Here is a 27,120-nt window from a genome sequence, read left to right on the forward strand (position 1 = left end):
TAAGTAGACATATTTTCTGTGCAATGAAACACATTTATGTAACAACATCATGTCTTATCATAGCTCCAGATCAACCTCCTGAAAATGTAATTGTAGTCCCCACATCGCATCAGAGTATTAATATCACCTGGAGGGAGCCTGCAGTTCTTGCTGGACCAACATCTTATCTTATAAACGTTTCCTCGGTAAGAAACTTTCAATTCTTTGATCTTATGCAGTTAACAGTACTTGTCTTTGAAACAGAAGGATGCCTACTGCAGAATAAAAGGAACAACTTAAGTAATAAAAGAACCTTGTTTACGGAATAAATTTAGCCATGGTCATAATGATGAAATCCAGCGTCGATTTTCAGTTCGGATCTAAGGGACATTTCATTTCTCAGTCAGGATGAAGTGCTTTTCAGAGGATGTAGTGCAGAACAATCACCGTGTCTCTAGGGGTCAAGCTTTCTACCCTTATTTGGCAGCTAGACCCCTATTGGTAGTACTGGAGTCCACCACTAGGGGTCAACCAGTGCTATTTTGAACCTGGTACTAGAAAGAGAATGAGTGAATGGGGATCACTTCTGTCCCAGTCACTAGAAACCAGAAAAACCCCTGGTAGGTCCTGGGGGAGATGGGGGGGGGGGAGGAGTCTCAACTAGAAGGGGGGGGGGGGAGGTCTGCATAGATACTGGCTCCTTTGAGATGGTACCAAGGAGCATTGGGTCAGCCCCAAATAATGCAACTTGCAAAGTTCATCACAATCTGCATTACTCAATTTGCATAATAGTGAGGTACTTTGCATGTATTTGCATCTTATTAGTATGCAAATTGATAACACAGATTGCAATGAATTTCCTGCCCTCAAACTACACCTACTGTTACTTTTGCCGGTTAATCATTTTTTCTTATATCTAAATGATTCAAATATTAGTTATACTTACATAACTTTACCTTAGTTTACATATGAGCTTTAAAAAAAATTACTTTGAAAATTCTAAAATTGGAATGATGCCTGGTTATGATCAGAAGCAATAAGCGCTAATCATCCTGCCTATGGATAACCTTCTATTAGTATTGTTTCTCCCAGTGATCAAATCTGTCTGCACTGAGACTTCTGAAGTCAACATTCAGTTGCCCATTGGGACAAATGTGTCTTGGATTCCATAAACCTTTTAGATTTGATGCTATTTCCTATCAAGTTTCTGAAGATCTGTCCAAGTAGTTTTTTTAGGAAATAATAATGCAGGTTTTCTGCATTGCCAGGATAATATTTATGAATGATAAGTAACTGGATAAATGCATACATTTTACTGATAAACTGGACTGGCAATACAGGAAGTATTTCCCCAATACTGAAGCTAGATTATTCAGCTAAGTAGAATATTACAGTGTGACATGTTTAGGATAATGTGTCAGACATGTATATTTGCTACAGAAGCACCTCCGTCATTTGTGAAATTGTAAATGTCATCCACATATCATCCGTATGTGATAAATGGAATATGTGAAAAATGCATCTCACCTTGATAGTCATCTCAGGAAATGAATGTCAGTTTAGTGCATGTAAAACTCTATGTGAGGTGAACTCTCAATGGGGACCAAGAAACACATCTGTCAAGTAAAAAATATGCTTCGTGTTAATCTACTACCTCAGCAGCTGCACTTAATATAAGCCACCCAGTGGGAAAACAACTGTAGAGAACTACAGCTACCTAATCTGCTCTTAAAATTACACATTGCAGGAAAAACAATGAAAACCTCATTAGTAAAACAGTATTGGGATAGGTACCAACGGATCAATTCACCCACATTTTCCTTCTGAAAGATATTTGTTGGCTTTAGTTAATTAAAATGAATCAAATCTGTTGCTGGCACCATTCAACACAGACACCTCAATGGCCCTTTAGGTGGACTTTTGGCTCAGTCTTCTACTGGAATCATGTAATACTTTATCGAGATGATAACGGTAGAATGAGTCTTGAGAGCTGTTTGCCTTTCCTCTTCCAATGTCACCAACATTTGGTGGAAGAAATAAGCATCCACTTGGGAGAGTATTAATAGAGCTTTTATGGTAGCTTCTCCCCTTGAGCAAGCCAAATAACTTTTTGCAGGTCAACTCTTCCGTTCTCCGATTCCCTAATGTGGCTGTACCAAATGAACTTGATCTTACCACAACATCACCCTGTATTTGTTCTCACCGGAGCCTGCAAAGGTACTATGTAAGCCACATTGAGCCTACAAATAGGTGGGAAAATGTGGGATACAAATGTAACAAATAAAATAAATAAATGAATTTATTTTTTTGCTATTTCAAGAAGAGTGGCTTCTATGATAGCTTGATGTTACATATGAATCTGCCCCACATCCTATTCTATAGCATGCTTGCCTAAATTTTATAGTGCAAAACTCAAAAGGGAATTTGGCCATGGGAGGAGCATGGGCAGGTCAGGGGTTATTTCTAGAGTTAGGCGCAATGTTCTAGAACACCTGCATGTGCGTGTTTCTGCACTGGAAGTAGGGTACGTAATTAGAATCTAACTTTAGGTGCCATTAATACAGTTTCCACGCAGAGAGCCGTTTACAGAATATTAGCGTAGTGCGCATTATTATTATTTGTTACATTTGTATCCCACATTTTTCCACCTAATTGCAGGCTCAATGTGGCTTACATGGCACCGCAAAGGCGATCGCCAGTTCCGGTATGAAGAAATACAAAGTGATGTAGTGGTAGAATAAAGATCATGTGTTACATACACATTAGGAAATCGTAGAGGAGAAGGGTTAATTTGTGTCCAGTACTAGCTTTGGTTTAGTTGTGTTGCAGTTGTTCAACCATTTAAGTTGGGTCGGTGGGGTATGCCTTTTTGAACAGGTTGGTTTTTAGTAATTTCCGGAAGTTTAGGTGGTTATACATTGTTTTCACGGTCTTCGGTAGTGCGTTCCATAGTTGTGAGCTTATATAGGAGAAGCTGGATGCATAAGTTGATTTATATTTGAGTCCTTTGCAGCTTGGGTAGTGGAGATTTAAGTATGTTCGTGTTGATCCTGTTGTGTTTCTGGGTGGTAGGTCTATGAGGTCTGTCATGTATCCCAGGGTTTTGCCGTAGATAATTTTATGAACCATAGTGCAGATTTTGAATGTGATTCTTTCTTTGATTGGGAGCCAGTTGTTCTCGGAGGGGTCTGGTGCTTTCAAACCGCGTTTTTCCAAATATAAGCCTAGCTGCCATGTTTTGGGCAGTTTGAAGTTTCTTTATGATTTGTTCTTTGCATCCTGCATAGATTCCATTGCAATAGTCTACATGGCTTAGTACCATAGTTTTTATCAGGTTGCGAAATGTTTCCCTCAGGAAGTAAGGTTTCACGCGTTTGAGTTTCCATATTGAGTGGAACATTTTCTTTGTTGTAGATTTCGCTTGGTTCTCTGGAGTGAGGTTTCGGTCGATTGTAACTCTGAGAATTTTCAAGCTGTCTGAGATTGGGAGGGTGTAATCTGGGATAGTTAGGTTGGTGGGTTTGTACGTGTTGTATTGGGATGACAAGATGAGACAGTGTGTTTTTTCTGTGTTGAGTTTTAGTTGAAATTCATTCGCCCATGAGTTCATGACGTTCAAGCCGAGTTTGATTTCCTTGGTGATTTCTGTTAGATCGTGCTTGAAAGGGATGTATATTGTGACATCGTCTGCGTAAATGAATGGGTTAAGGCCTTGGCTAGTGGGATCATCATCAGGTTCAAGAGAGTCGGTGATAGTGGTGAACCTTGAGGTACTCCGCAGTCTGCTTTCCATGGTGGTGATATATTCGAGTTTGATTTCACTTGATATGTTCTGATAGTTAGGAAGCCCTTGATCCAACTTTGTGCATCATTTACAGAATCTACCCCGTTGTATCTGTAGTAAATAGGACTGAGACTTGGGCTGGGTTAGGACAGTGAAAGTAAACGATATGCAGAAATTTATTTTTGAAATCTCCGCACATGATTTACTGCTTCAAAGGTATGCTGGGTCCTTGCTGGCTCCAAATTTTCAAAATTAGTGTTATCAATAGAAATCAAACAAAATAAAACATGGAAAAGAAAATAAGATGATACCTTTTTTATTGGACATAACTTAATACATTTCTTGATTAGCTTTCGAAGGTTGCCCTTCTTCGTCAGATCGGAAATTAGTGTGAAATTCAATGGGTATAACATATCTGTGGTCCTGTCTGGTACCCACTGGGTTTAAAAAAATTATTTATTTATTTCATTTATATCCTACATTATCCTAATAGATCAGGTCCAATGTGGCTAACAACCTATTGTGATTAACAGTACAAAGAGTGATGCGAGATAGGATAAATTAAGTACTATACTACTATTTATCATTTCTATAGCGCTACAAGGCATACGCAGCACTGTACATCATACACAAAAAGACAGTCCCTGCTCAAAGAGCTCACAATCTAAAAATGGAATGTTGCTAGTGGAATACCAACATTCCATGTAGAATCTCAAGTAATAGCAACATTCCAGAATCTCAAAAAGTAACAACATCCCACGTTCCACTGCACTAACCACTAGGCTACTCCTCCACTAGCAACATTCCATCTAGAAGCCTGCCCTTGCAGATCAGCAATGCAGCCGCGCAGGCTTCTGTTTCTGTGAGTCTGACGACGTCAGACTCACAGAAACAGAAACCTGTGCGGCCGCGTTGCTGATCTGCAAGGGCAGGCTTCTACATTACTACTACTTATCACTTCTATAGCGCTACAAGGCATACGCAGCGCTGTACACCATACATGAAAAGACAGTCCCTGCTCAAAGAGCTTATAATCTAGATAAGACAGGTAGGCAGAACAATTAAGGGTAAGGGAATAAAGAGGTGAGGATAAAAGGACAGGGCAAGTGAGGGTTAGGAGTCCAACGCAGTGGTAAAGAGGTGGTCTTTAAGTTTGGACTTGAAAACGGCCAAAGAGGGGGCTAGACGTACAGGCTCAGAAAGTCTATTCCAGGCAGCAAGATAAAAGGAACGGAGTCTGGAATTAGCAGTAGAGGAGAAGGGGACAGATAAGAGAGATTTATGAACAGAACGGAGTACCCGAGGGGGGGGGGCGTAGGGAGAGACAAGAGTGGAGAGGTACTGGGGAGCGGCAGAGTGAATGCATTTATAGGTTAATAAAAGAAGCTTGAACTGAATACGGAAACGGATATGGAGCCAGTGAAGTGACTTAAGGAGGGGGGCTAATGTGAGCATAGCGACTTTGGCGGAAAATGAGTCACGCAGCAGAGTTTTGGACTGATTGAAGAGGAGAGAGATGGCTAAGAGGGAGGCCGGTGAGAAGCAGGTTGCAATAATCAAGACGAGAGGTGATAAGAGTTTGGATAAGTAGTAAAAACAAAATGAGGGCCCTGTTTACTTAGATGCACTAGTATTTTTATCTAGATTGTAAGCTCTTTGAGCAGGGACTGTCTTTTTTGTGTATGATGTACAGCGCTGCGTATGCCTTGTAGCGCTATAGAAATGTTAAATAGTAGTAGTAGTAGTGTTTTTAGCGCACGCTAAAAATTAGCACGCGCTAATGCTATAGAAACCTACATTGCTCATGTTTGATCTATTCTTACTGTACACCGCCTTGAGTGAATTCCATCAAAAAGGCGGTAAATAAATCCTAATAAATAAATAAAGCGTGGCTTCGTAAGCAGGGCCCTGAATGAGGATTGAGTAATCACAATACGTAATATGGAAACGAATGCTAGATGGAAAAAGGTAACAATTCATAGGCATCCATGTATAATAACAATTAGAATGGAACTGAGAAATTGAATAATTATAATTATTAAATTGAGCAGATGTTCTCAGGATTCCTGTGTCTAGGTATTTTACAAACATATTTTGCATTGATCCTTTGGTCTCATCACAGGTAGACAGCAATGACTATAAAATGACATTCGTAAGGAAGACCAATGAGAGTAAAATCTTGGAAGTGTTTGATTTAGCACCATTTACCAGGTACTCGGTACTAGTTGTCGCCTTTACAGGAGATAAAGACGCAGCTTACGTCGAAGGCAAGCCTGCTGAGCCAATCATTGCCACTACCTTTGAAGCAGGTAAGCCAGTCCTTTTACTTATAAAGCATTTTGGTTTAAATGTGCAACCAGCAAAGAAAGTTATCATCATATCTGCTCTTGGTTGGGGGCCCCTTTACTAAAGGATTTCTGCACGGCAACCCGGAAATATTGCCAACCCAATGCAGGTGCCAGCGGAAGCTCCACCCTCAGCACACGGCATTTGCGGCACTAGTGGAAATATTGAAAAAGTATTTCCGCAGGGGTTTACTCGGTGGTAATCAGGCAGCGTCTCTCGCCCCTGGCAGGTCCAGCCCAAGGCCAGATGCCGCCTGAGGTGGAGCTAGGATGCTGCTGCCCACCCCATGCTTCCCCCCCTTCCTATCTCCAGCTCGCTCTCAGCGTTTACCTCAATATGTTCCAAACCCAGCAGCGGCAGCGATTCTCATATGCTGCCCTGCCGCCGGCACCCGCCTCTTTCCTTTACTGCGGCTGCCTGAGCCTCTGATGAAACAGACGGTTGCACGAAGGGCAGCCACATACTAAACATGGCGGCTATTCATACTCCTCTTGATGTCACACGCTGTCACTATTAACCTATCAGAACTCTCCTGGGAATTCAGAATTCAGCATCTCCTCCTCTGCATTACCACTGGATAGGGCAGCTCACCTGCTAGCAGCTCTGTCTGTATATTTATACTTACTACACTCTCATATCTATTCCTCAGCTTTTGCTTGGAATTCAATACAAAATCCTGCCCGATGGCTATCTACTTAGATTTATGTGTTAGAATCGTTAAGGGCCCTTTTACTAAGTCACGTAGGCACCTACGCATATACAACACATACCAAATTAGAAGTACCGCCCGGCTACCACATGCCCTGGGTGGCAGGGGCGTAGCCAGACTTCGGCGGGGGGGGTGGGGGGGCAGAGCCCGAGGTGAGGGGCACATTTTAGCCCCCCCCGGCGCCATGGACCCTCCGCCACCTATGACCCCCTCCCCCCCGGCGCCCCTCCCCTTTCGACCCCCCCTTCCCGCCGCCGCCAACCCTCCCCCAAGTCCCCCGCTGCTGTCAGGTACCTGTGCTGGCGGGGATCCCCAACCCCCGCCAGCCGAAGTCCTCGTCAGCCGGTCTCCGGGCCAGTGTGTTGCTGCAGCTGATGTAGAAGCCTAGGATTCTGTTTCTTCTGTGTGAGTCGTCCTGACGTCCTGCACGTTGAATGTGCAGGACATCAGGACAACTCACCCAGAAACAGAATGCTAGGCTTCCACATCAGCTGCAGCAACGCGCCAGCCCGGAGACTGGCTGAAGAGGACTTCGGCTGGCGGGGGTTGCAGTCCCCCGCCAACACAGGTACCCGATGGCGGAGGCGGGGGAGGGTTAGCGGCAGCGGGAAAGGGGGGTCGAAAGGGTTGGCGGGGACCATGGCCAAATCTGGGGGGACCCAGGCCCCCATGGCCCCATGTAGCTACGCTCCTACTGGGTGGTAATTTTAATTTTGACGCGCATCCAAAATGTGCAGCAGAAAATAATTTCTATTTTCTACCATGTGGTACTAACCGGGCGGTAATCGGCAGTGTACACGTGGTGACGATTACTGCCCTGTTAATGCGTGAGACCTTACCACTAAGTCAACGGTGGTGGTAAGATCTTAGGGCCAAAATGGACACACGCTGATTTTTATTTTGCCGCATGTCCATTTTTGGCAAAAAAAATGCCTTTTTTGTAGACGTGCTGAAAAATGGACCTGTGTCTACAGCAGCGCAGGCCATTTTTCAGCGCACCTTAGTAAAAGGGCCCCTTATATTACAAAAATATTTGTGGTATGGTAATACCTACAGTACGTTAACGGTTGCTTTGATTTTTCTAGTGCCCACGGATCCCCTTAAGATCTTAACATATCAGAAGATGCCAAATGAAGTCACAAAGTTCCAGCTGACGTTTCTGGCTCCGTCGAAACCTAATGGGCAAATCCGAGTCTATCAAGCTGTGGTTTGCAAAGAAGACGACCCAACCAAGTCCCAGATTCACAACCTGAGTATAACCGAAAAATCAAACATTTCAATAACTGCTGTGATAGAAGGGCTTAAAGGCGGAAACACCTATAATATAAGTGTAAGGGTTAGGAATTAATGCAAATTTGTTGCTTTCAACAGCATGTTGAGATACGTCTGCAGGTTTTCGAGAGGACAACCCAGTGGCTGCTCTAAAACCTGGGAACCCAGATTCGAATCTCTTGTGAATGTAGCAATTCTGTTAATCTTCAAATTAAACTCTCCCTCATTTTGCGGCCCTTTTTACTAAGGCGCGCCGAAAAATGGCATGCGCTGGTTTAGGAGTGTGTTTTGGACGCGCGCAGGTCCATTTTTCAGCGCGTCTGGAAAAAAGACCTTTTTTAGTGGCCGAAAATGGACGTGCTGCAAAATTAAAATCAGTGTGCGTCCATTTTCGGCCTGAGACCTTACCGCCACCCATTGTCTTGGTGGTAAGGTCTCACATACTAACCAGGCGGTAACCATCAGTGCACGTAAACTGCTTATTACCAATTTTGGACGTCCTTAACTGCCCATTGCAGAAACGTCCAAAATGTGGATGTCCTCAACTGCCCCGTCACAGAAACGTCCAAATTTTGGACGTCCTCAACTGCCCTCGCTGGCAGGTTTGCTGTAGAGGGGAATGGGGGCCTGCCAGCATGCAAATGCATGCTGGACAGGGCTCACCATTCCTCCCCAGTGATCTGCAAACCCTAACACCAGGTTGGAGCTGGCGTAGGGTTTGTCGCGGCCAGCGACCCAATCTTTGGCGCGCTGGTCGTTGATCATTGGGGATGAATGCGTTAAGCTCTGATTAGCATGCATTTGCATGCTACTTGCACTAAGATCCCTCGAGCTCGTTGTTTCACGTGCTCAAGGGCTCTGATCATGGGGCGGTAGCAAATGCTGGCACTAGTATGGCGCTAACAGCCTCTAGCGCCGGCGTTTGCGTTTGATCATCTGCCTGTGAATGAGGTAGAGAATTCCAGAGAAAGTGGGAAAGGAAAAAGAGAGGACTGTTACAGGTTGATTCTCATTTTGCCCTTGATAGAGAAGGAAGGGCAAGTCCATGACTGTTCAGTGAGCAAAGGCCGCGGGAGTGAGTATTGGAAATAGTAAGAGAGACCAGATAGTCAGGTTTACCCTCATGAAAGGCTTTATGTGTTAATGTTAGGATCTTAAATTTGCAACTGGAAGCCGGTGGAGTTGTTTTGATAAGGGGGTCACGTGATCTCTACATTTTGCATAACAGAGAATTCAGGCTGTAGTGTTAAACAGAGGGTTCTATGAATAAACTACCTTCTCGTTGTCTTTTTGAAGGTATATGCAGTTAATGGGGCCGGAGCAGGACCGAAGATACAGTTGAGAGTAACGATGGATATTAAAGGTACAAACATGGTCAGTAAAGGACCATTCAGTCCCATTCCCTGTGCAGAGGCCAGTCTTAACATACAATTTAGAGCCTGCAGTACCAACGTCCTTCTTAAAAAACAAAACAAAACTTAAAATGTCTTAGTTGGTAATGTTAAAGGGGCACTAGGTATGGACATCTTGGAATTAAGTCCAGTTGTCTGTTAGGATGTTTCTAGAGTTTATAGCATAATTTATATAGAGGCACAAGAATAGCAGGAATACAATAGTACATTTTCAAAAGATTGGATTCCTTGCACACCTACTTTCATAACACACTTACTTTTGGATGCTTAGAAAAGAGACATTCCAGAGGGTGTTTTAAAGGTGTGTTTGGAAACCACCCTCATATGTTTTGATTAAAAAAAAATATATATTCTTATTGGGCCTACTGGTGATGCATAGGCTTTTGTCACGTTTAACACTATGGAGAAAATTCTACTGTAGAACTGAGCACCAACATTTATGTACCTTGAAGCAGTGGCATAGCCAGGAATTTTTTTACAGGGGGTGTGTCTCCCGTGCCCCCCCCACGCCCCCCTGGTTTGTTGGATTATTTGTAGTAAATAATTAGCAGATTTTAGTACACACAGCTTCAGCTTTAGAAATGTTAATTTCTTTCTTCATCTCTCTCTCATTCACCCCTGAATAATTCACTGCTGAGTCACTTTAAAGTTGAAGTAACAAAACATCTGTTTACTCACAGTTTGCAGTTAGATTATAATCAGACAGGCTTATATATACATATTACTATACATTTGTATTATCAGCTCCTTCCATGTGCTTAGATGGTAATGGATGCTCACACCACCATAGATCCTCTCAGGTTAGGAGAGATCATGAGCTCCATGTGCTCCATGTGCTGCATCTGCTGCATCTAACCCCCACAGGAAGTTGCATAGCTGTGTGACCTCTCTAAGTAATTCACATCAGAGGTCACAGAGTAATCACAGAGAAATAATAGGTGACAGGCAATGCATGTAAAATACAATAAATTCCAACAAACCCCTTCTCATGCATAACTGTCATGCAATTATTTATTCATACAAAGTCCAAGCTTTATACGCAGATTCACAAAATGTTCTCTGGGTAACGGTTTGGTCATGATGTCAGCTGTCATCTCACTGGTGTGACAATAGTGTAGACTGATGACCCCTTCTTTTGCCAACTCTCGCACGTTGTGGTATTTCGTTGCGATGTGCTTGGTGCGTGACTGAACCTTGTCATTCTGTGACAGTCGGATGCAGCTCTGATTATCTTCCATTATCTGGATTGGTCTCTGTTCAGCTATTCCGAAATCCAGCAAAAGTTTTTCAATCCACATCAGTTCTCTGCACGCTTCCGATACGGCCACATATTCAGCTTCTGTAGAAGACAAACTCACAATACTTTGTTTATGACTGGCCCATGAAATTTGTACATTTCCATACATAAACACATATCCACTTGTGGATTTATAGTCAGAATGATCCCCTGCCCAATCTGAATCACAGTAACATATTAGTTTTGGATTACTATTGGCTGAAATCTTTAATTTACAATCAATGGTACCCTTTAAATACCTTACCATCCTTTTAACTGCAGTCCAATCTGATTTGGTAGGTGAGCTGACCCTTCTGCTCAAAATTCCTACTGCATTTGCTATATCAGCCCTGTACGTGGTAGCTAGATATAAAAGCTTACCTATGGCTGATCTATATTGGATGTTATCTGGTAAAGGTTCGCTTACTGTTTCATCCTTCAGAAAATCAGTGATCATGGGAGTGCTTACAACTTGGGCGTCTTGCATACCTAAACTTTCAATAAGCTCATTTATTTTCTGCTTCTGGCTTAGAAGATAAGAACCATCATTTTGTTTCTCAATTTCTATACCAAGATAGTATGACACATTACCAAGTTCTTTTATCTCAACATTCAGGTTTAAATATTTTACAATGTCCTTGTACTCTTGCTCACTTTTGCTTGCAATGAGCAGATCATCAACAAAAGCTAAAATGTATGCATATTGTCCATTTGTGCACCTAGTGTACAAGCATTTATCTGCTTCACCTTGCTTAAATCCTAAATTTGTCAATATTTCATGCAATTTGTCATTCCAACATTTTGCACTTTGCTTTAATCCATAAAGACCTTTGTTTAATTTACACACTAGCTGTCTTTGTTTTGTATTTATGAAACCTGTTGGCTGTTCCATGTACAAGTCTTCAGTTATATCTCCATGAAGAAATGCTGTTTTTACATCAATGTGGTTGACTTGCATGCCTTTTGAGACTGCAATGCTCAGAAGTGTTCTAATTGTCGTGTGTTTCACTACAGGTGCAAACACTTCATCAAAATCTTCTCCATATTTTTGAAGATATCCCTTTGCGACTAATCTTGCTTTATACCTTTCCACTTTTCCTTGTGCATTCCTTTTTAACTTGAATACCCATTTGCATCCTATAGCTTTCTTGCCAGGAGGTAATTTTGTAAGAATCCAAGTATTATTTTTATCCAATGCATCAATTTCTTCTTGTGCAGCTTTACGCCATTCAGCAGCTTCTTCTGCTGGCATTTTCTCAATCTCATCCCATGTTAAGGGCTCTTGAGCTTCTGCTGACTTTGTTAGGTAAGACAGTCTTGGGGGTGGAACACCTTTGTTTTCCCTGGATGAGCGTCTGACAACAGGTTGGTCTGACCTTTCCGCATCCTCTAAATCTGAGAGTCCTTCTCCAATTGATTCCCCTTCTCCAACTGTACTGTCTTCTTCAATGATCCTTTCTGTGTCTGCTTCCTCTGCCTGTTCCTCGTTAGATACAGATGAGTTGCTTTCAGACATCTGCCTTGGTATGGCATTTATATGCACTGGCATGTCTATTATGGTTCTAATTTCATATTCTGGATGATAAGGCTCATCTGGGATAATCCAGCCTTTATCAACCCTTTTGTTTTCATCAAAATATGTAACATGTCTTATGCCAACAATGCCAGTTTTCAGATTCAAAATTCTATATCCTTTGTGTCCTGGAGCATAGCCAACTAAAATGCCCCTTTCTGTTGTGGAATCCATCTTATGCCTTCTTTGCTTTGGTACATGAGCATATGCTGTACTTCCAAATGTTCTTATGTGTGACAGGTTTGGCTTCCTACCATGCCATGTCTCATGTGGTGTGCGCTCAGCGCCTTTAGTTGGCATTCTGTTTTGTAGGTACACTGCTGTGAGAATGGCTTCCCCCCATAGTCTTTTAGGGAGATTGCTATCTGACAGCATACATCTGGTCATTTCCACAAGTGACCTAAATTTTCTCTCTGCAACAGAATTTTGCTCTGGTGTATAAGCTACTGTTGTGATATGCTGAATGCCTTCTTGTTCTAGAAATGTGCGCATGCTTTGTGAAGTGAACTCACCACCATTGTCGGTCTGAAGAACCTTTGGTTTTCTTTCAAATTTATTGCTCACCATGGCTACGTATTTCTTCAGCATGTCTGTGACTTGACTTTTTTCTTTCAGCAAATAGGCCACACAGTATCTAGAGAAATCATCCAAGAATATTAGCACAAATCTGTTATTTCCCAATGATGGGATATTAAACGGTCCACATAAGTCACTGTGTATTAAGTCCAGCACTTTATTACTCCTATTTCCTGTGTATGCAGGAAATGAGGGTCTCACACCTTTTTGAGTAACACAGTCTATGCATTTCTCCATTTTACCAGCATCTGCACTTATCTGAATGCCGGTGGCTAGTTGCCCACTGTGAAGATCCTGGATCACCTTAAAATCACGATGTCCCAGGCGGCGGTGCCAGATTTCCAGACTACATTTACCATCATTCTTCCTTACTTGCGCCAGATGTGAGGCTTCACCTGAAATGCTCAGTTTATAAACATCATTATGCATAAAAGCTTCAGCATACACTTCATCATTTTTAGAGATTGTGCACTTACTGTTTTCAAAATGAATCACAAATCCCTTCTTATCTAATGTAGATACACTAAGCATATTGCAAACTGCTTGGGGAATATACAAGACATCACTTACAGGAATTTCTTTAACTTCATTAGACACTTTGCATTTTAAGAATCCAATACCTCTTGCTTGGATCTTAGCAGTCCCTGCGTTTGCAGTTTTAAGAATACCTTCTTCTGGACACATTTCCTGAAAGAAATCTTTAGAATTGGTTAAATGGCATGTGCTCCCCGAGTCCAAAATCCAAGTACTTTCATTTGAATTATTATTTACCATAGTTAAAGATTTTTCTGCCATTAGAAAGCCCTTTTGTTTATCATTGTCTTTCATACATTTCCTGGTTGGAAAATTCTTTTCTTCCATTGGCTTAGGTGAGCTAGAGGGAGTGGTTTGTGTTTCCTTACACCATTTAGATACATGTCCCTCCTTTCCACATGAGTAGCAAATCAGCTTGCCCTTGGGTGGAGTTTTCCCATAGCTCCGCCTTCCTCTGTTCTTTGCCAAGAAATTTGTTTCATTTCTCTCTGACTTGCTTTGAGAACACATCTCCTCAGAATCATTTATTATGCATTCCTGCCTTAGTTTTGATGTTGCCTGTTCAAAAGATTGCCCTTCAATGGCTTCATTTACAGACCTAAAAACATCAAACTTCTTTGATAGTGAGGTAAAAAGAAATGCTCTTTTCAATGCATCACACATGGGAATTCCAGAAAGTTCTAGCTTTTGAAATGAAGACATAAGATGCATAATGTGATCATTACATTTACTTTTATCCCTTAATTTGGTTTCATTCAACTCTGCCAGCCAAATTGGTTGCTGCTTTGCATATGTAGTTGCATACATAGTTCTCAGTTTATATAAAATGTCCTTTGGTGTATCTTTTCCCTCCACTAATATGGCTTGTTTCTCTGAGAGAGCTTCTAAAAACATGCACTTCACATAATAGTTTGCATTGTCCCATTCAGCCATATTTTCAGCTGTTCTGTCTTGGTCTAAGCATATATTCAATCCTTTTGCTCGAAGGAGACATATGAATCTTAGTTCCCATTGCTGATAATTAAATTCAGTTAACTTAGGCACCTTGAGAGAGTAGAAAAATGGTGAATTTCTTCCCTCAGCCATTTTCTTAGCCTTCTGTCTGCTGTTTGGTGTGTGGGGGGAGAGAGAGACAGACTGAATCTTTCTGTTAAAACTTAAGAGAAAAATGTGGCTTTTTTACTGCCTGGTAATATTTCTCTTCTTTTTCAATTCCTGAGCCCTGGGCCCATAACCCTTTTGTTGGATTATTTGTAGTAAATAATTAGCAGATTTTAGTACACACAGCTTCAGCTTTAGAAATGTTAATTTCTTTCTTCATCTCTCTCTCATTCACCCCTGAATAATTCACTGCTGAGTCACTTTAAAGTTGAAGTAACAAAACATCTGTTTACTCACAGTTTGCAGTTAGATTATAATCAGACAGGCTTATATATACATATTACTATACATTTGTATTATCAGCTCCTTCCATGTGCTTAGATGGTAATGGATGCTCACACCACCATAGATCCTCTCAGGTTAGGAGAGATCATGAGCTCCATGTGCTCCATGTGCTGCATCTGCTGCATCTAACCCCCACAGGAAGTTGCATAGCTGTGTGACCTCTCTAAGTAATTCACATCAGAGGTCACAGAGTAATCACAGAGAAATAATAGGTGACAGGCAATGCATGTAAAATACAATAAATTCCAACATGGTTCCTTAAAATTATCTCAGTCTTTGCCCCGGTCAGAGGTAGCAGCACTCTTAGGCTATCTGTGGCCTGCACTGAGACTTCCTTTCTGAACCATCCCACCCTTCACAAAATAGGAACTTGCGTCAAAAGGGGTGGGATGGCTCAGAGAGGAAGTCTCGGTGCAGGCTGCATTCAGCCTATGAGTGCTTCTGCCAGTCCTTCTGCCACTCCCTGAGCGAAGACTGAAACAGAGATGATTTTAAGATATGGCAGGAGGGCGGGGGGTCTGACAGGGGGTGCGTGTACAACACAGACACCTTGAATAAATATGCCACTGCGTTGAAGCCACGAGGAAGGGCCCTATTGCGTAATAGAACCTAAGCACCAAGGTTCCATGACAGAATATTAGTGTAACCCAGTATGGGCACACCTAACATTTAGGCACCTGTAGTTACAGTAGCCAGGGCAGTCGAGAGACTAGGCCGGGCCCGGGGCAAGGCCGCCCAGCCTCTGCCCCCCTGCCACTTCCGCCCTGTCACCCCCCAGCCACTGCCGCCCCCCGTCGCTGCCCCCACTGCTGCCACCCCCCGCCGCTGCAGTCCCCGGTCTCACCTGCTTGCCTCCACGGCTCCGGGCACCCTGCATTCAATGCGGCAGTCGCAGCTTGCCTCTCTTCTGGCCTTCCCTCCCTGTGTCCCGCCCTCATCTGATGTAACTTCTGGTTTCCGCAAGGGCGGGACACAGGGAGGGAAGGCCCGAAGGGAGGCGATCTGCGACTGCCGCTTGGAAAGGGTGGTGAATTCATGGAATAGCCTCCCGGTGGAAGTGGTGGACATGAAAGCAGTTTCTGAATTCAAGAGAGCTTGGGACAAGTGCATAGGATCTCTAAAAGAGTGATAGGGAGAGTAGATGGCTTGGATGGGCAGACTGGATAGGCCTTTAATTGCCTATATTTTTCTCTGTTTCTATTTTTATTTCTTCATTAAATTGAAAAGCATGTTCTGACTGGCGTCAATAGCATTGACCAGTAATCAAGCGGAATATTTTCTCTGTGTTTCCTAACAGAACCAGCACAGCCCAACAAGAGACCAGTACCTGCTTATGACTCCAGTGGAACGTTACTCGTTACATCTACAACTATCGCCATTAAAATGCCTGTCTGCTACTTTAATGATGATCACGGTCCTCTGAAGAATATACAAGTTCTTGTTGCGGAATTAGGAGGTATGATAAAAGATGATGTTTGAACAACAAATGAAAAGCATGTACTATAGCCCACTCCAGGCTGTATTTGCTGACTGGAATAGGAGTATAAGAACATAGGACCATAGAACCTTATTCAGTACAGATTTAAAAAAAAAAAATAGGTACCTGTGAGGGGGTTTACAGAACTCTGCCCCTCACCCTTAAGAACAGTCCCTTAGACATCCTGAACAGGGTTGCCAGGTGGAAAATTTTTTTCCCACCCAAACCAGCCTAAATCCAGCCCAAAACCCGCCCAAACTCAAACCCCGCCCCTGACACCCCCACCCCGCCCCCGCCGTCATCAACCCCGCCCCCGCTGTCATCAACCCCGCCCCCGCCGTCATCGGCCCCGCCTCCCCCATCATCGGCCCTGCCCAAAACGTCACTAACCCCGCCCCCCGCAGCCGAAATAAACGCCCAAAAAGACCAAAAAGCAGCCCAAAAAACCGCAACCCGCCGCGGGCAAAACTTTCCCGCGGCGGGTTGCGGAAAACCGCCCAATTGGGCGGTAAAACCGCCCACCTGGCAACACTGATCCTGAACCACCTTAAGAGTACTAGTGTCGCCCGGGAGGAAGTGAGTCAGGCAGAGGGGTGGAGCCTAAACCAGGAAATATATAAGACAGGACTTGACTGAGGTTAAGGAGGTCCAGACAGTAGAAGGAATCGAAGCCCAAGTGTACACCACCACCCTGATCTTGCTTTAATGTACTTTGCAGTAAGCACTTTCACACATGTTAATAATGCTCTTTATTAGACATACCCCTAAGTATTCTTTATTGATTTTTACTCGGTTAAAGTTTTTGGCTCGTTGAGTTTTGTTTTCAATCCTTTGAATGATACAATACAGAGCTGAGAATTTCTTAAACGGGCATTTCGATCACAGGCCTATTTTCTTGTATGTTTTGTTGTAGTGTTTTCCTATGCATTACCCCTGATGAAGCCTGTTGAGGCGAAACGTGGTCACGTCAGGATTTTGTAATAAAGAGTTTCTTTTTCTTCGAGAATTTGCTTTGCTTTTCTGCACTGTCTTCGTGCTTTCTGCTATCTACAGTGTAAATACGTTTTATGAATGGGGGAAATTTCCAAAGGGATGTTTTGTCGCTGATAAAGAACGATTTCCCCAGGAAATCTTTTTGAATATTACCCTCTGCAATGAGAATTGAAAACACGTTGTTTTACAGCTCACATATGCACAGAAATGCGTAGGTTACTGGCACTGTACTATTAAAATTTGCACCAATATGTGTGATAGAGTCAACACGTGGTAGTACTCTGCTTGACCTTTTTCCAGTTATGTTCTTTTTATACTATGAATGATTTCTTTTACTCTCCCCTGGTACCAGCTCAAAACAGTAGCAATATTACAAAGTGGCATGAAGCTTACTTCAAGAAGCCCAGCCCTTACTTTGCAAATGAAGGTTTCTCAAACCCACCATGCCCACCGAGAATGGAAGGACTGAATGCCAAAGACGATGTCTATGTGATTGGCGCTGATGATACATGCATACTGCAGAACAGTGAAGAAAAATATTGCAATGGCCCACTGAAACCACGAAAGCAATATTTGTAAGTGCTGTCATAGACTATATACATTTATTTATTTTTTTGGAATTTATTAACCACGTTTATAAAGAGATGCACCCAAGGCGGTCTACAGCAGGTACAACGTAACAAAAAACTTACAGTTTTGTTAACTGCATAGTAATAATACAATGACCTAATCTAATATGATAATTCGCACTTCCAACGTTCTGAAGCTGGCTCCGAGGCAGTGAAGCCGTGTAGTGTAATCGCCCAGGGAAAGAAACGCGACGTCAGAAGGAGAAGGGAGCAGCCACAGGCCTCGCACTCGCTCTCAGTGCCCCGCCCTCGGAGGGAAGGGAAGGCTGCATGTAATATTCATCCACCGGAAGTTCGTTCCCTCCCTCCGAGTTCCAGGGTCGTCGTCCGTTCCCCCTCCCTCCCAGTTCCAGGGTCCCCCCTCCTTTCCAGTTCCAGGGTCGTCGTCCCTCCCTCCCTTCCAGTTACAGGCCCCCTCCCTCTGAATTTTAAAAGTCATCCTGACTTACCTTGCGCGGTAAAAAGCGTGCAGGCTTGCGGAAACAGGGCGGGACCAGAACTGAGAGACAGAGAAGGGAAAACTGAAGTAAGTGCCGAGCCTGCATGCATTTTACTGCTGCTGCCAGCCACCGTAACCCCGACGAGGTAAGTCAGGATGACTTTTAAAACTTGGAGGGAGGGGGCCTGGAACTGGAAGGGAGGGACAACGACCCTGGAACTCAGAGGGAGGGACGACGACCCTGGAACTGGGAAGAAGGGAGGGGGACCCTGGAACTGGGAGGGAGGGAGGGGGGACCCTGGAATTGGGAGGGAGGGAGGGAAGGATGGGGGACACTGGAACGTCCCTTAAAAACATTAATGGCAGAAGGTGATTACCTTGCTAGCACCTGTTTCATTTCAATGAGAAACGGACTTTTTTTTACTAGTATAACTATAAATACAACTGGAGGGAAGTTATCCAGCTGTGTTAGGGCAATAATTCTATGCTATTTGCCCCTTAAAACAACTTAAAGAGCAGTAATGCAGGTTATCTTACCCATTCCCAGTGATATTTAAGTCACCGCACTGCAGATTACATAGTAATGAGATGCAAAACATGCAAATGCATGTAAAGTAGATCATTACTATCTAAATGCTATAACGCGACGTGCGGTGACCTAAAATGATGGTAAAATAACCCCAGCCAAAAGCTTGGGTTATTTTAAAGCTCTTGGCCGCGACTTCCAGGACTCTCCCCCCTGCAACCATTGGGGGTATTCCCAGCATTTCCCTTATTAAACTTGCAGATACATGAAAGAACTTACACCCTCATGATCAAAAGCCCCGCGCTGTTCCAAACAGCGCTCTAAAAATAGCGCTGGAACAGCGCGGGGCTTTACCGCACCAATGATCAGAGATAATGCATGCAAATTTAAGCAGCGCAATTATCTCTGATCATGGGGTAGAAGTGCGGGCGAATTGTGCCGTCCTCCCGCACTTGTTTGACAGGTCGGGGCTGTCAAAAGCCCAAACCTGTCAAACCCTCAATGATCAACAGGGCTGGAGGTCCATGGGACCACCAGGCCCTGTCTACCCCTGCCCCCGAGCAACAGGGGCTGGAGGTCCGGTGTTTCCTGATCAGGAGGCAGAGATGTCAAGTTACCCAGTTACCCAGTTCCAGGCTGGAGACTTTTTGGCCAGCCCTGATTTTGAACTTGCATCCCAAAGCAGTATGGGATATGTAGTGCCTGATCCTGCAGATTGAAATTAGTGCTACAAGTCCCTATTCAGCCTCCAAAGGTCCATAAGTTTTCTGGTGAACTCACTTGATTATTCTTGTCATTTTACAGGTTCAAATTCAGAGCAACAAATATTAAAGGCCAATTTACAGATTCAGAGTATTCTGATACGGTCAAGACTTTGGGTAAGGAAAACAGAATCTCAGGATGAAATTAGCGATTTCTAGGGTATTTGACAAGTTGTGTCATATTTCCACCCAAAAGCATATCATGGTTTTGTTTGACGCTGTGAATTAACTAAAGGTTATCACTGCACGTGACTCTTTTTTTTTTTTTTTAAGAAACAAAGTCAAATTAGCTTAATCATGATTTATCACATAAGGATGAAAATAGCAAATAATTTAACCTGATATCCTTGGATGAAAATACTTTGGACTCAGAACATTGTGCTATATCCTGCTTTTTTACTAACATTGCATACTAAGGGGGTCCTATTATGAAGCTGCAGTGAAAAGTGGCCTTAGCATGTAGTCATGTGGGTTTTTCCTATGCAGTAAAGCTGTTTTTACCGCAGCTGGAAAATGGTCAGTTTTCCATTGTACAAAGTAATGACCATGCGTTAATGTTACCATTAATGTGGCCATTACAAAACATTAGCATGTGAGCCCTTACTGCTGCTTCATTGGTAGGTTTCTGGTCTGCTGTTAGCTTGCAATATTTATGTTTCACACGTGTACAGTAAGAGGTGCATAATCGAAAGGGGATGACCATCTCTAAGGGCGTCCATCTCTAAGGACGTTCCGGCAAAGGGCCGGGGAAACCCGTATTATCGAAACAAGATGGACGTCCATCTTTCGTTTCGATAATATGGTCGGGGACGCCCAAATCTCAACATTTAGGTTGACCTTAGAGATGGTCGTCCCTGGTTTTCAGCCATAATGGAAACCGAGGACGCCCATCTCAGAAATGACCAAATCCAAGCCATTTGGTTGTGGGAGGAGCCAGCATTCATAGTACACTGGTCCTCCTCACATGCCAGGACACCAACCGGATACCCTAAGGGGCACTGCAGTGGACTTCACAAATTGTTCCCAGGTGCATAGCTCTCTTACCTTGTGTGCTGAGCCCCCCAAAACCCACTCCCCACAACTGTACACCACTACCATAGCCCTTAGGAATGAAGGGGGGCACCTACATGTGGGTACAGTGGGTTTTGGGTGGGTTTTGGAGGGCTCATATTTACCACCACAAGTGTAACAGGTAGGGGGGGGGATGGGCCTGGGCCCCCCTGCCTGAAGTGCACTGCACCCACTAAAAACTGCTCCAGGAACCTGCATAGTGCTGTGATGGAGCTGGGTATGACATTTGAGGCTGGCATAGAGGCTGGAAAAAAATGTTTTTTCATTTTTTTTAGGGTGGGAAGGGGTTGGTGACCACTGGGGGAGTAAGGGGAGGTCATCCCCGATTCTCTCCGGTGGTCATCTGGTCAGTTCGGGCACCTTTTCGAGGCTTGGCGTGAAAAAAAGGGACCAAGTAAAGTCGACCAAATGCTCGTGAAGGACGCCCTTCTTTTTTCCATTATCGGCCGAGGACACCCATCTCTTAACCACGCCCCGTCCCGCCTTCGGTGCACTGCCGACACACCCCTGCGAACTTTGGTCGTCCCCGCGACTGAAAGCAGTTGAGGACGCAAAAAAATCGGCTTTCAATTATGCCGATTTGGGCGACCTCGGGAGAAGGACGCCCATCTCCCGATTTGTGTCGGAAGATGGGCGTCCTTCTCTTTCGAAAATGAGCTAGTAAGTGTCCTGATTACATGGGGTACAACAGAATTGCATTTTACTCACACCACGATCGTAGAAGCTGTTGAATACATCATTGGAAATTTTTAGCAGTACTACCTCCTTCAGGACAGATAAAAATCAAAATTGAAAAGAGGAATCTTTAACAGCCAACGGAATCATCTCTAGAATGACTTCTTTGCTTAGGAACTGGGACAGAGTTCTATGCCTAACTCAAATTGTTTTCTGTTGCAGCAGAGGGAGTCTCTGAAAGAACCATCGAAATCATTCTTGCCGTTACGCTGTGCATTCTGTCACTTGTTCTGCTGGTGGCCGCCATCTTTGCCTTTGCAAGGTACTCTCTGTTTATGGAATGCATGCTGCAGGAGGAAATAATCTATGGAATTATCTACTGATATTCCAAAACACATTTCAGACTACATTGCTAGACCATTTGATGAGAATGCTGCTTTTACTTGTTGTTTTTAATTGCCTCTGAATTTATCTGATAGTCCAGAAGCTTAATTAACAGGAAACAAATCATTATAAGGCAGTAATTATCTTTTTAGTTCAGAAAATGCCTGTCTGCAGTTCTGTTACAGACAGATGTAAATGTATTTCTTTGATGCTGTTATCAACCAGCGTTTTAAATAACTTCAGTCAATTTGTGGGCAAATACATGGCATAAAACGGAAGCAGTGGTTGTCGTTAATACACTTAGGGGGGTCTTTTACGTAGGCACGCTGGCGTTTTTAGCACGCGCTAAAAATGGGCATGTGCTCAATGCTAAAGATGCCAATGTATTCCAATGACAGTTCAAATTACGCTCTGCTTCATCACATTAACCGAAATTTTCTAAAGGTCATTATTTTATTTTATTTTTATTTATTGCATTTGTATCCCACATTTTCCCACCTCTTTGCAGGCTCAATGTGGCTTACAAATACATCATGGATAGTGGAAATATAATAGAAAAATAGACATTCAGTGTTACAGAAAATTTTTGGTAACATGATAATGATAAGACATGATAGTAGTTTGACAAGCAGATATTATAAGACATTTCTAACTACGTGTGGAGTCAGGGAATCATAGTAGGATCTATCAGTACCAGTGGCGTTCCTGGGGGGGGGGGCGGTGGGGGCGGTCCGCCCTGGGTGCACGCCGCCGGGGGGATGCCGCGCGCGCCTGCCCTCCGTTGTTCCATGCTTCTTCTCTGCCCCGGAACAGGTTACTTCCTGTTCCGGGGCAGAGGAGAAGCATGGAACAACGGAGGACAGGCGCGCGCGGCACCCCCCCCCCCCCCCCGGCGGCGTGCACCTGGGGGGGGGGGGGAGTTTCCTTCGTGGGGGGGGGTCCTTTCACCGGGGGGGGGGTCCGCGCTGCATCGGGGGGGGGGGCACTGCACCCGGGGGGCGGGGCGAATAAGTACATAAGTAATGCCACACTGGGAAAAGACCAAGGGTCCATCGAGCCCAGCATCCTGTCCACGACAGCGGCCGATCCAGGCCAAGGGCACCTGGCGAGCTTCCCAAACGTACAAACATTCTATACGCGTTATTCCCGGAATTGTGGATTTTCTCCCAAGTCCATTTAGTAGCGGTCTCCCTTAATGTGTTTTGTTTATTTTACAATGCTTTCTCTTCAGAATTCGACAAAAACAGAAGGAAGGTGGCACCTACTCGCCTAGGGATGCAGAAATAATTGACACTAAATTCAAGCTTGATCAGTTGATCACAGTGGCAGACCTGGAACTCAAGGATGAGAGGTTAACACGGTATGTTTACTTCGTTGGTAGAACAGTAGTCCAAAGGGTCTCTAGCCATGACCCCATACCGACCTTTCCTTGTTTGGAAGTGTTTGTGCTGGTCTTATTTACACAGGTCACTGCGATCATCTTTCAAAGCTGACCTCCAGTCTCCAGGCACTTCACACCAGCAGTCAGAGAAACACTTAATAGCCAGATCTTTTCAATAAACTCACACGTAGGTGGTACATCTGGGTTTATTAAATCTATTTTATTTATACTGATAAAATAGTCCTGGCACTTATCTACTGGGGTATACAGTGCTTACAAGGTAACAGAGTAGATGACAGCAAATAAATACCAACATGGCCCATCCAGTCTGCCCAGTGAAGTGGCTGAGGTTTAACACCACCCTCTTTCCTTTATTTGGGTTTGTAAGTTTTCAGCTTTGGCAAATTAAACCTTGCCCCATTGTTTGGAGTTGTAATTGCTACTCCATTCAGTTACCCCCACCCAATTGTTTAAAACTGTGAGTACGGCTCTATTAAATTACCCCTACCCTACCCCACCCCACACAGTTCAGTTACCCCACCACTTGTTTGGAATTTAACGGCCACTCTATTTTGTTACCCCCAAACAATTGCTTAGAGTTATGGGTGGCTGCACCCCACCACTCAATGCAGGTTCCCCTCACCCCAAGACTATTGCTACGAGTCACAGGTACCATTTTGAACCAAGGCACCAGCAGGGATAGGAGCAACTGGTGGTCACTCCTGTCCCATTGACCACCAGTGAATACTCAAGATAGACCCAAGGTGGACCCTATAGGAGAGAGAGAGGTCTTGGGAGGGGGGCTCATGGGACCAGCAAGGGATGGGGCTAGATTTAATCACTTGGAAATATGTCTTCAGGGGGATCTGGTGTGGCTGGGAGTATCTTGGTGGTGGTGGTGGGGGGGGGGGGGTAATTTGGCAAGGGAAGGAGGACTCTTGGATAATGCATCATTATGACAGTGCTGCCCCCTTTAAGAAAAGCTTGCAAGGAGCAGAATAATGCAGCAGTGGTGTTCCTGGCCTGGATGGCACCCGGGGCGGAGCGCTGATGCGCCCCCCCCCCCCCCGGGTGCAGCGCCCCCCCCCCGCTAGATGACACCTCCCCCCCTCCGGCGAAATGACCCCCCCGAGTGCACGCTGCTGGGGGGGGGTGCCGCGGCGCGCGCCTGCTCCTCCGAGTTCGCTAAACTTTGTTCGCTGCAGCTCCCTCTGCCCCGGAACAGGAAGTAACCTGTTCTGGGGCAGAGGGAGCTGCAGCGAACGAACAAAGTTTAGCGAACTCGGAGGAGCAGGCGCGTGCTGCGGCACCCCCCAGCGGCGTGCACCCGGGGTGGACCGCCCCCACCGCCCCCCCCTTAGTATGCCACTGTAATGCAGCTTGTGAGTTTGATCACGAGCTGTATTATTCCTTTACCGTAGGAGTCATTAACTTGTGATATTATGTGACTACTGAGTAGTTACTCCCGCAGCAAACTAAGGGGTCCTTTTTCTAAGGTGCGCTGAAAAATGGCTGGCGGTAGTCAGGGCTTTTTTAGAGGGGGTACTTGGGGGTGCTGAGTACCGGCACCTTTTCTATTGTCTGCTAAATTTGACCCATGGTCCCCAAGTCTTACTGAAAGAGCTCAGGCTGTACACACCAATTCTGCCTTTGTCATAGGTTCTGTGTCATAGGTTGCAGGGGGCCTGGCTATTGTGGGGTGGGTCCCTCAGTGATCACCCCACCCCTGAAGGGTGGCCCGGCATTTGAGTACCGGCACCTTTTTCGCTAGAACAAAATGCACTGGCGGTAGCATAGGCAGAGGGTTTTGGGTACTCGCGGAATCATTTTTCAGCGCACCTGTAAAGAAGACCTTTTTTTTAAATTTTTGCCGAAAATGGACATGCGGCAAAATGAAAATTGCACACGTTCATTTTGGGTCTGAGACATTACCGCCAGCCATTGACCTAGCGGTAAAGTCTCACACGGTAACTGGGCAGTAATGGCCTACATGCGTCAAATGCCACTTGACGCATGTAGCTGATGTGCGCCAGAAAATTTAAAATATTTTTGAAATTACCACAAGGGTCACGTGGTAGCAGGGCGGTAACTCAGAATTGGCATGCGTTGGGCGCACGCAGGTGCTTACACGGCTTAGTAACAGGGCCCCTCAGCTGAGGTAAAATGCCATATTTTACTGCAAAGTTTTCCCACCCAAGGCATGTCAAGCCACTCCTCTAACACATCCCTTGAAATCTCTGCATGGTGTGGATTTCACAACACACATAAATGATGCTCTTTACATGTGAAAATACTTTTAAAATAACCTACAAAATTTGATAACTTTTAAGAGATGGGATCCTTTCATAGTTCAATTACATTCATCTTATGGTACAGTTGTGTACTTCCTGTATTTTGGGAGTGATTAGGAATAAGCATTCGTTAAGCTAATATGTAAGAAAGCAGGGATATATTACTTTTAAAAACAGGGGTTCAAAATAACCAGAACAGTAAACAAAAAAAACGCACCTCAATGCACTAAAAAAATATAAATTTACTCCTAAATATAATCTATAAAAGTGAAAATGATGCTCAGAATATAATGTTCGTGATCCCTTGTGATCATAAAATCACCTGGCAATCACTAAATTCAAAACAAAACAAGAGCTTTCGAGGATATCCAGTGTCCAAACCAGCTAGAAAATCACCCCCTTTCCATGAAAATTACTGAGTTGAGACTCGCAATACAAATATTATCAATTTTCTAATTTTTCTTATTTTATTTATTTATTTTTTTCAAATATAAAATCTATAAAAAAAATAAGAAAAATTAAAAAATTGACAATGTTCATGGGAAGAGGATGAATCACTAAATTCAATCATTGGGTTGAGGTGGTTTTCTTGTATAAACGTTCATTACCATAGATTTGATTTGTTAGCATGCTAAATCGATTTAATGCCTGCTCACTTAGAAATTACTACATGTTAAATTGATTAGTGTATGTTCAAAGCTTTTATTAAAACAAATATGAGAAAACATTGAAAAAAGGCTAAAAATCATGGAGTGGTAGGGAAGGAAATACTCAAATGAATAAAAACTCCAAATTCCTATCCCACATCAGGCCTCATTACAGTGTCGGTTGTCAGTCCCAAAGTACTCCCTAGCCACCATCATAGCCGAAACGCAGGGGAAACAATTTGAATAAACATGAGCTCGAACGTTTGCACTGTGTTTCAGTTCAGCTATGATGTTTGCAGGTGGGTAGTCTGGCATTAACAACTGGCATGGGAACAGGAATTTGGAACTGAATCTGTAATTTAAAGCAGCCAGCTCAGCAGGACACAACTGAGGACAGAACTCCGGGTTAAGTAGGTGGCCTACCACATTGAAAAGTGTCCCCCGTACTAGGCTTCTCAGCAGGCATCAATCCCACACAAAGGAATAATAGTTGCAACACATTTGTTAAAGCAATCTGTGGTACTTTTATAACCAACGTAAAAACTCTCCAGGAACATGAAATGCCTCTACATCTTACCGATTTCTAATTTGTTACCGTCTACTAATGTAAAAAAGATCGATAGCGATGAATAGTTTGATATGCTCATTGAAACTGTGCAAATTTGTTTAAAAATGAGATGCGTTTTAATTAATTTATTAGGATTTATTTATTGCCTTTTTGAAGAGATTCATCCAAGGCAGTTTACAGCAAGAATAAGCCAGATACAGGCAATAACAACGACAGCAGACGAAGATATTCAAGTAACAGTACAAAGTATGGCATAAATTACCACTGACAATGTCAACATGATACACATTAAAACCTCTGAAGGTGTAAATGGAGGTGGAATGTATAGTCAGATAAGCTAGAGTGACAGGAGTTAGACAGAAATAAGGGTG

At 43.8% G+C, this 27,120-nt stretch overlaps 1 protein-coding gene across 5 annotated transcripts in view; it reads left to right on the top strand.

Moving 5' to 3' along the window:
* Window positions 1-27,120, top strand: part of PTPRQ (protein tyrosine phosphatase receptor type Q) — a 260,138-nt gene that overhangs the window by 187,949 nt on the left and 45,069 nt on the right. For all 5 annotated transcript variants that reach the window (XM_030214581.1, XM_030214584.1, XM_030214583.1 and 2 more), the window contains 9 exons: window positions 64-185; window positions 5,886-6,072; window positions 7,904-8,148; window positions 9,387-9,453; window positions 16,205-16,363; window positions 17,730-17,952; window positions 19,776-19,849; window positions 21,701-21,800; window positions 23,094-23,222. In XM_030214581.1, coding sequence (XP_030070441.1) covers window positions 64-185; window positions 5,886-6,072; window positions 7,904-8,148; window positions 9,387-9,453; window positions 16,205-16,363; window positions 17,730-17,952; window positions 19,776-19,849; window positions 21,701-21,800; window positions 23,094-23,222 — 1,306 coding nt within the window. The remainder of the gene's footprint in view (window positions 1-63; window positions 186-5,885; window positions 6,073-7,903; window positions 8,149-9,386; window positions 9,454-16,204; window positions 16,364-17,729; window positions 17,953-19,775; window positions 19,850-21,700; window positions 21,801-23,093; window positions 23,223-27,120) is intronic.

Source organism: Microcaecilia unicolor, chromosome 9, assembly GCF_901765095.1.
Source record: "Microcaecilia unicolor chromosome 9, aMicUni1.1, whole genome shotgun sequence".
Taxonomy (NCBI): Eukaryota; Metazoa; Chordata; class Amphibia; order Gymnophiona; family Siphonopidae; genus Microcaecilia; species Microcaecilia unicolor.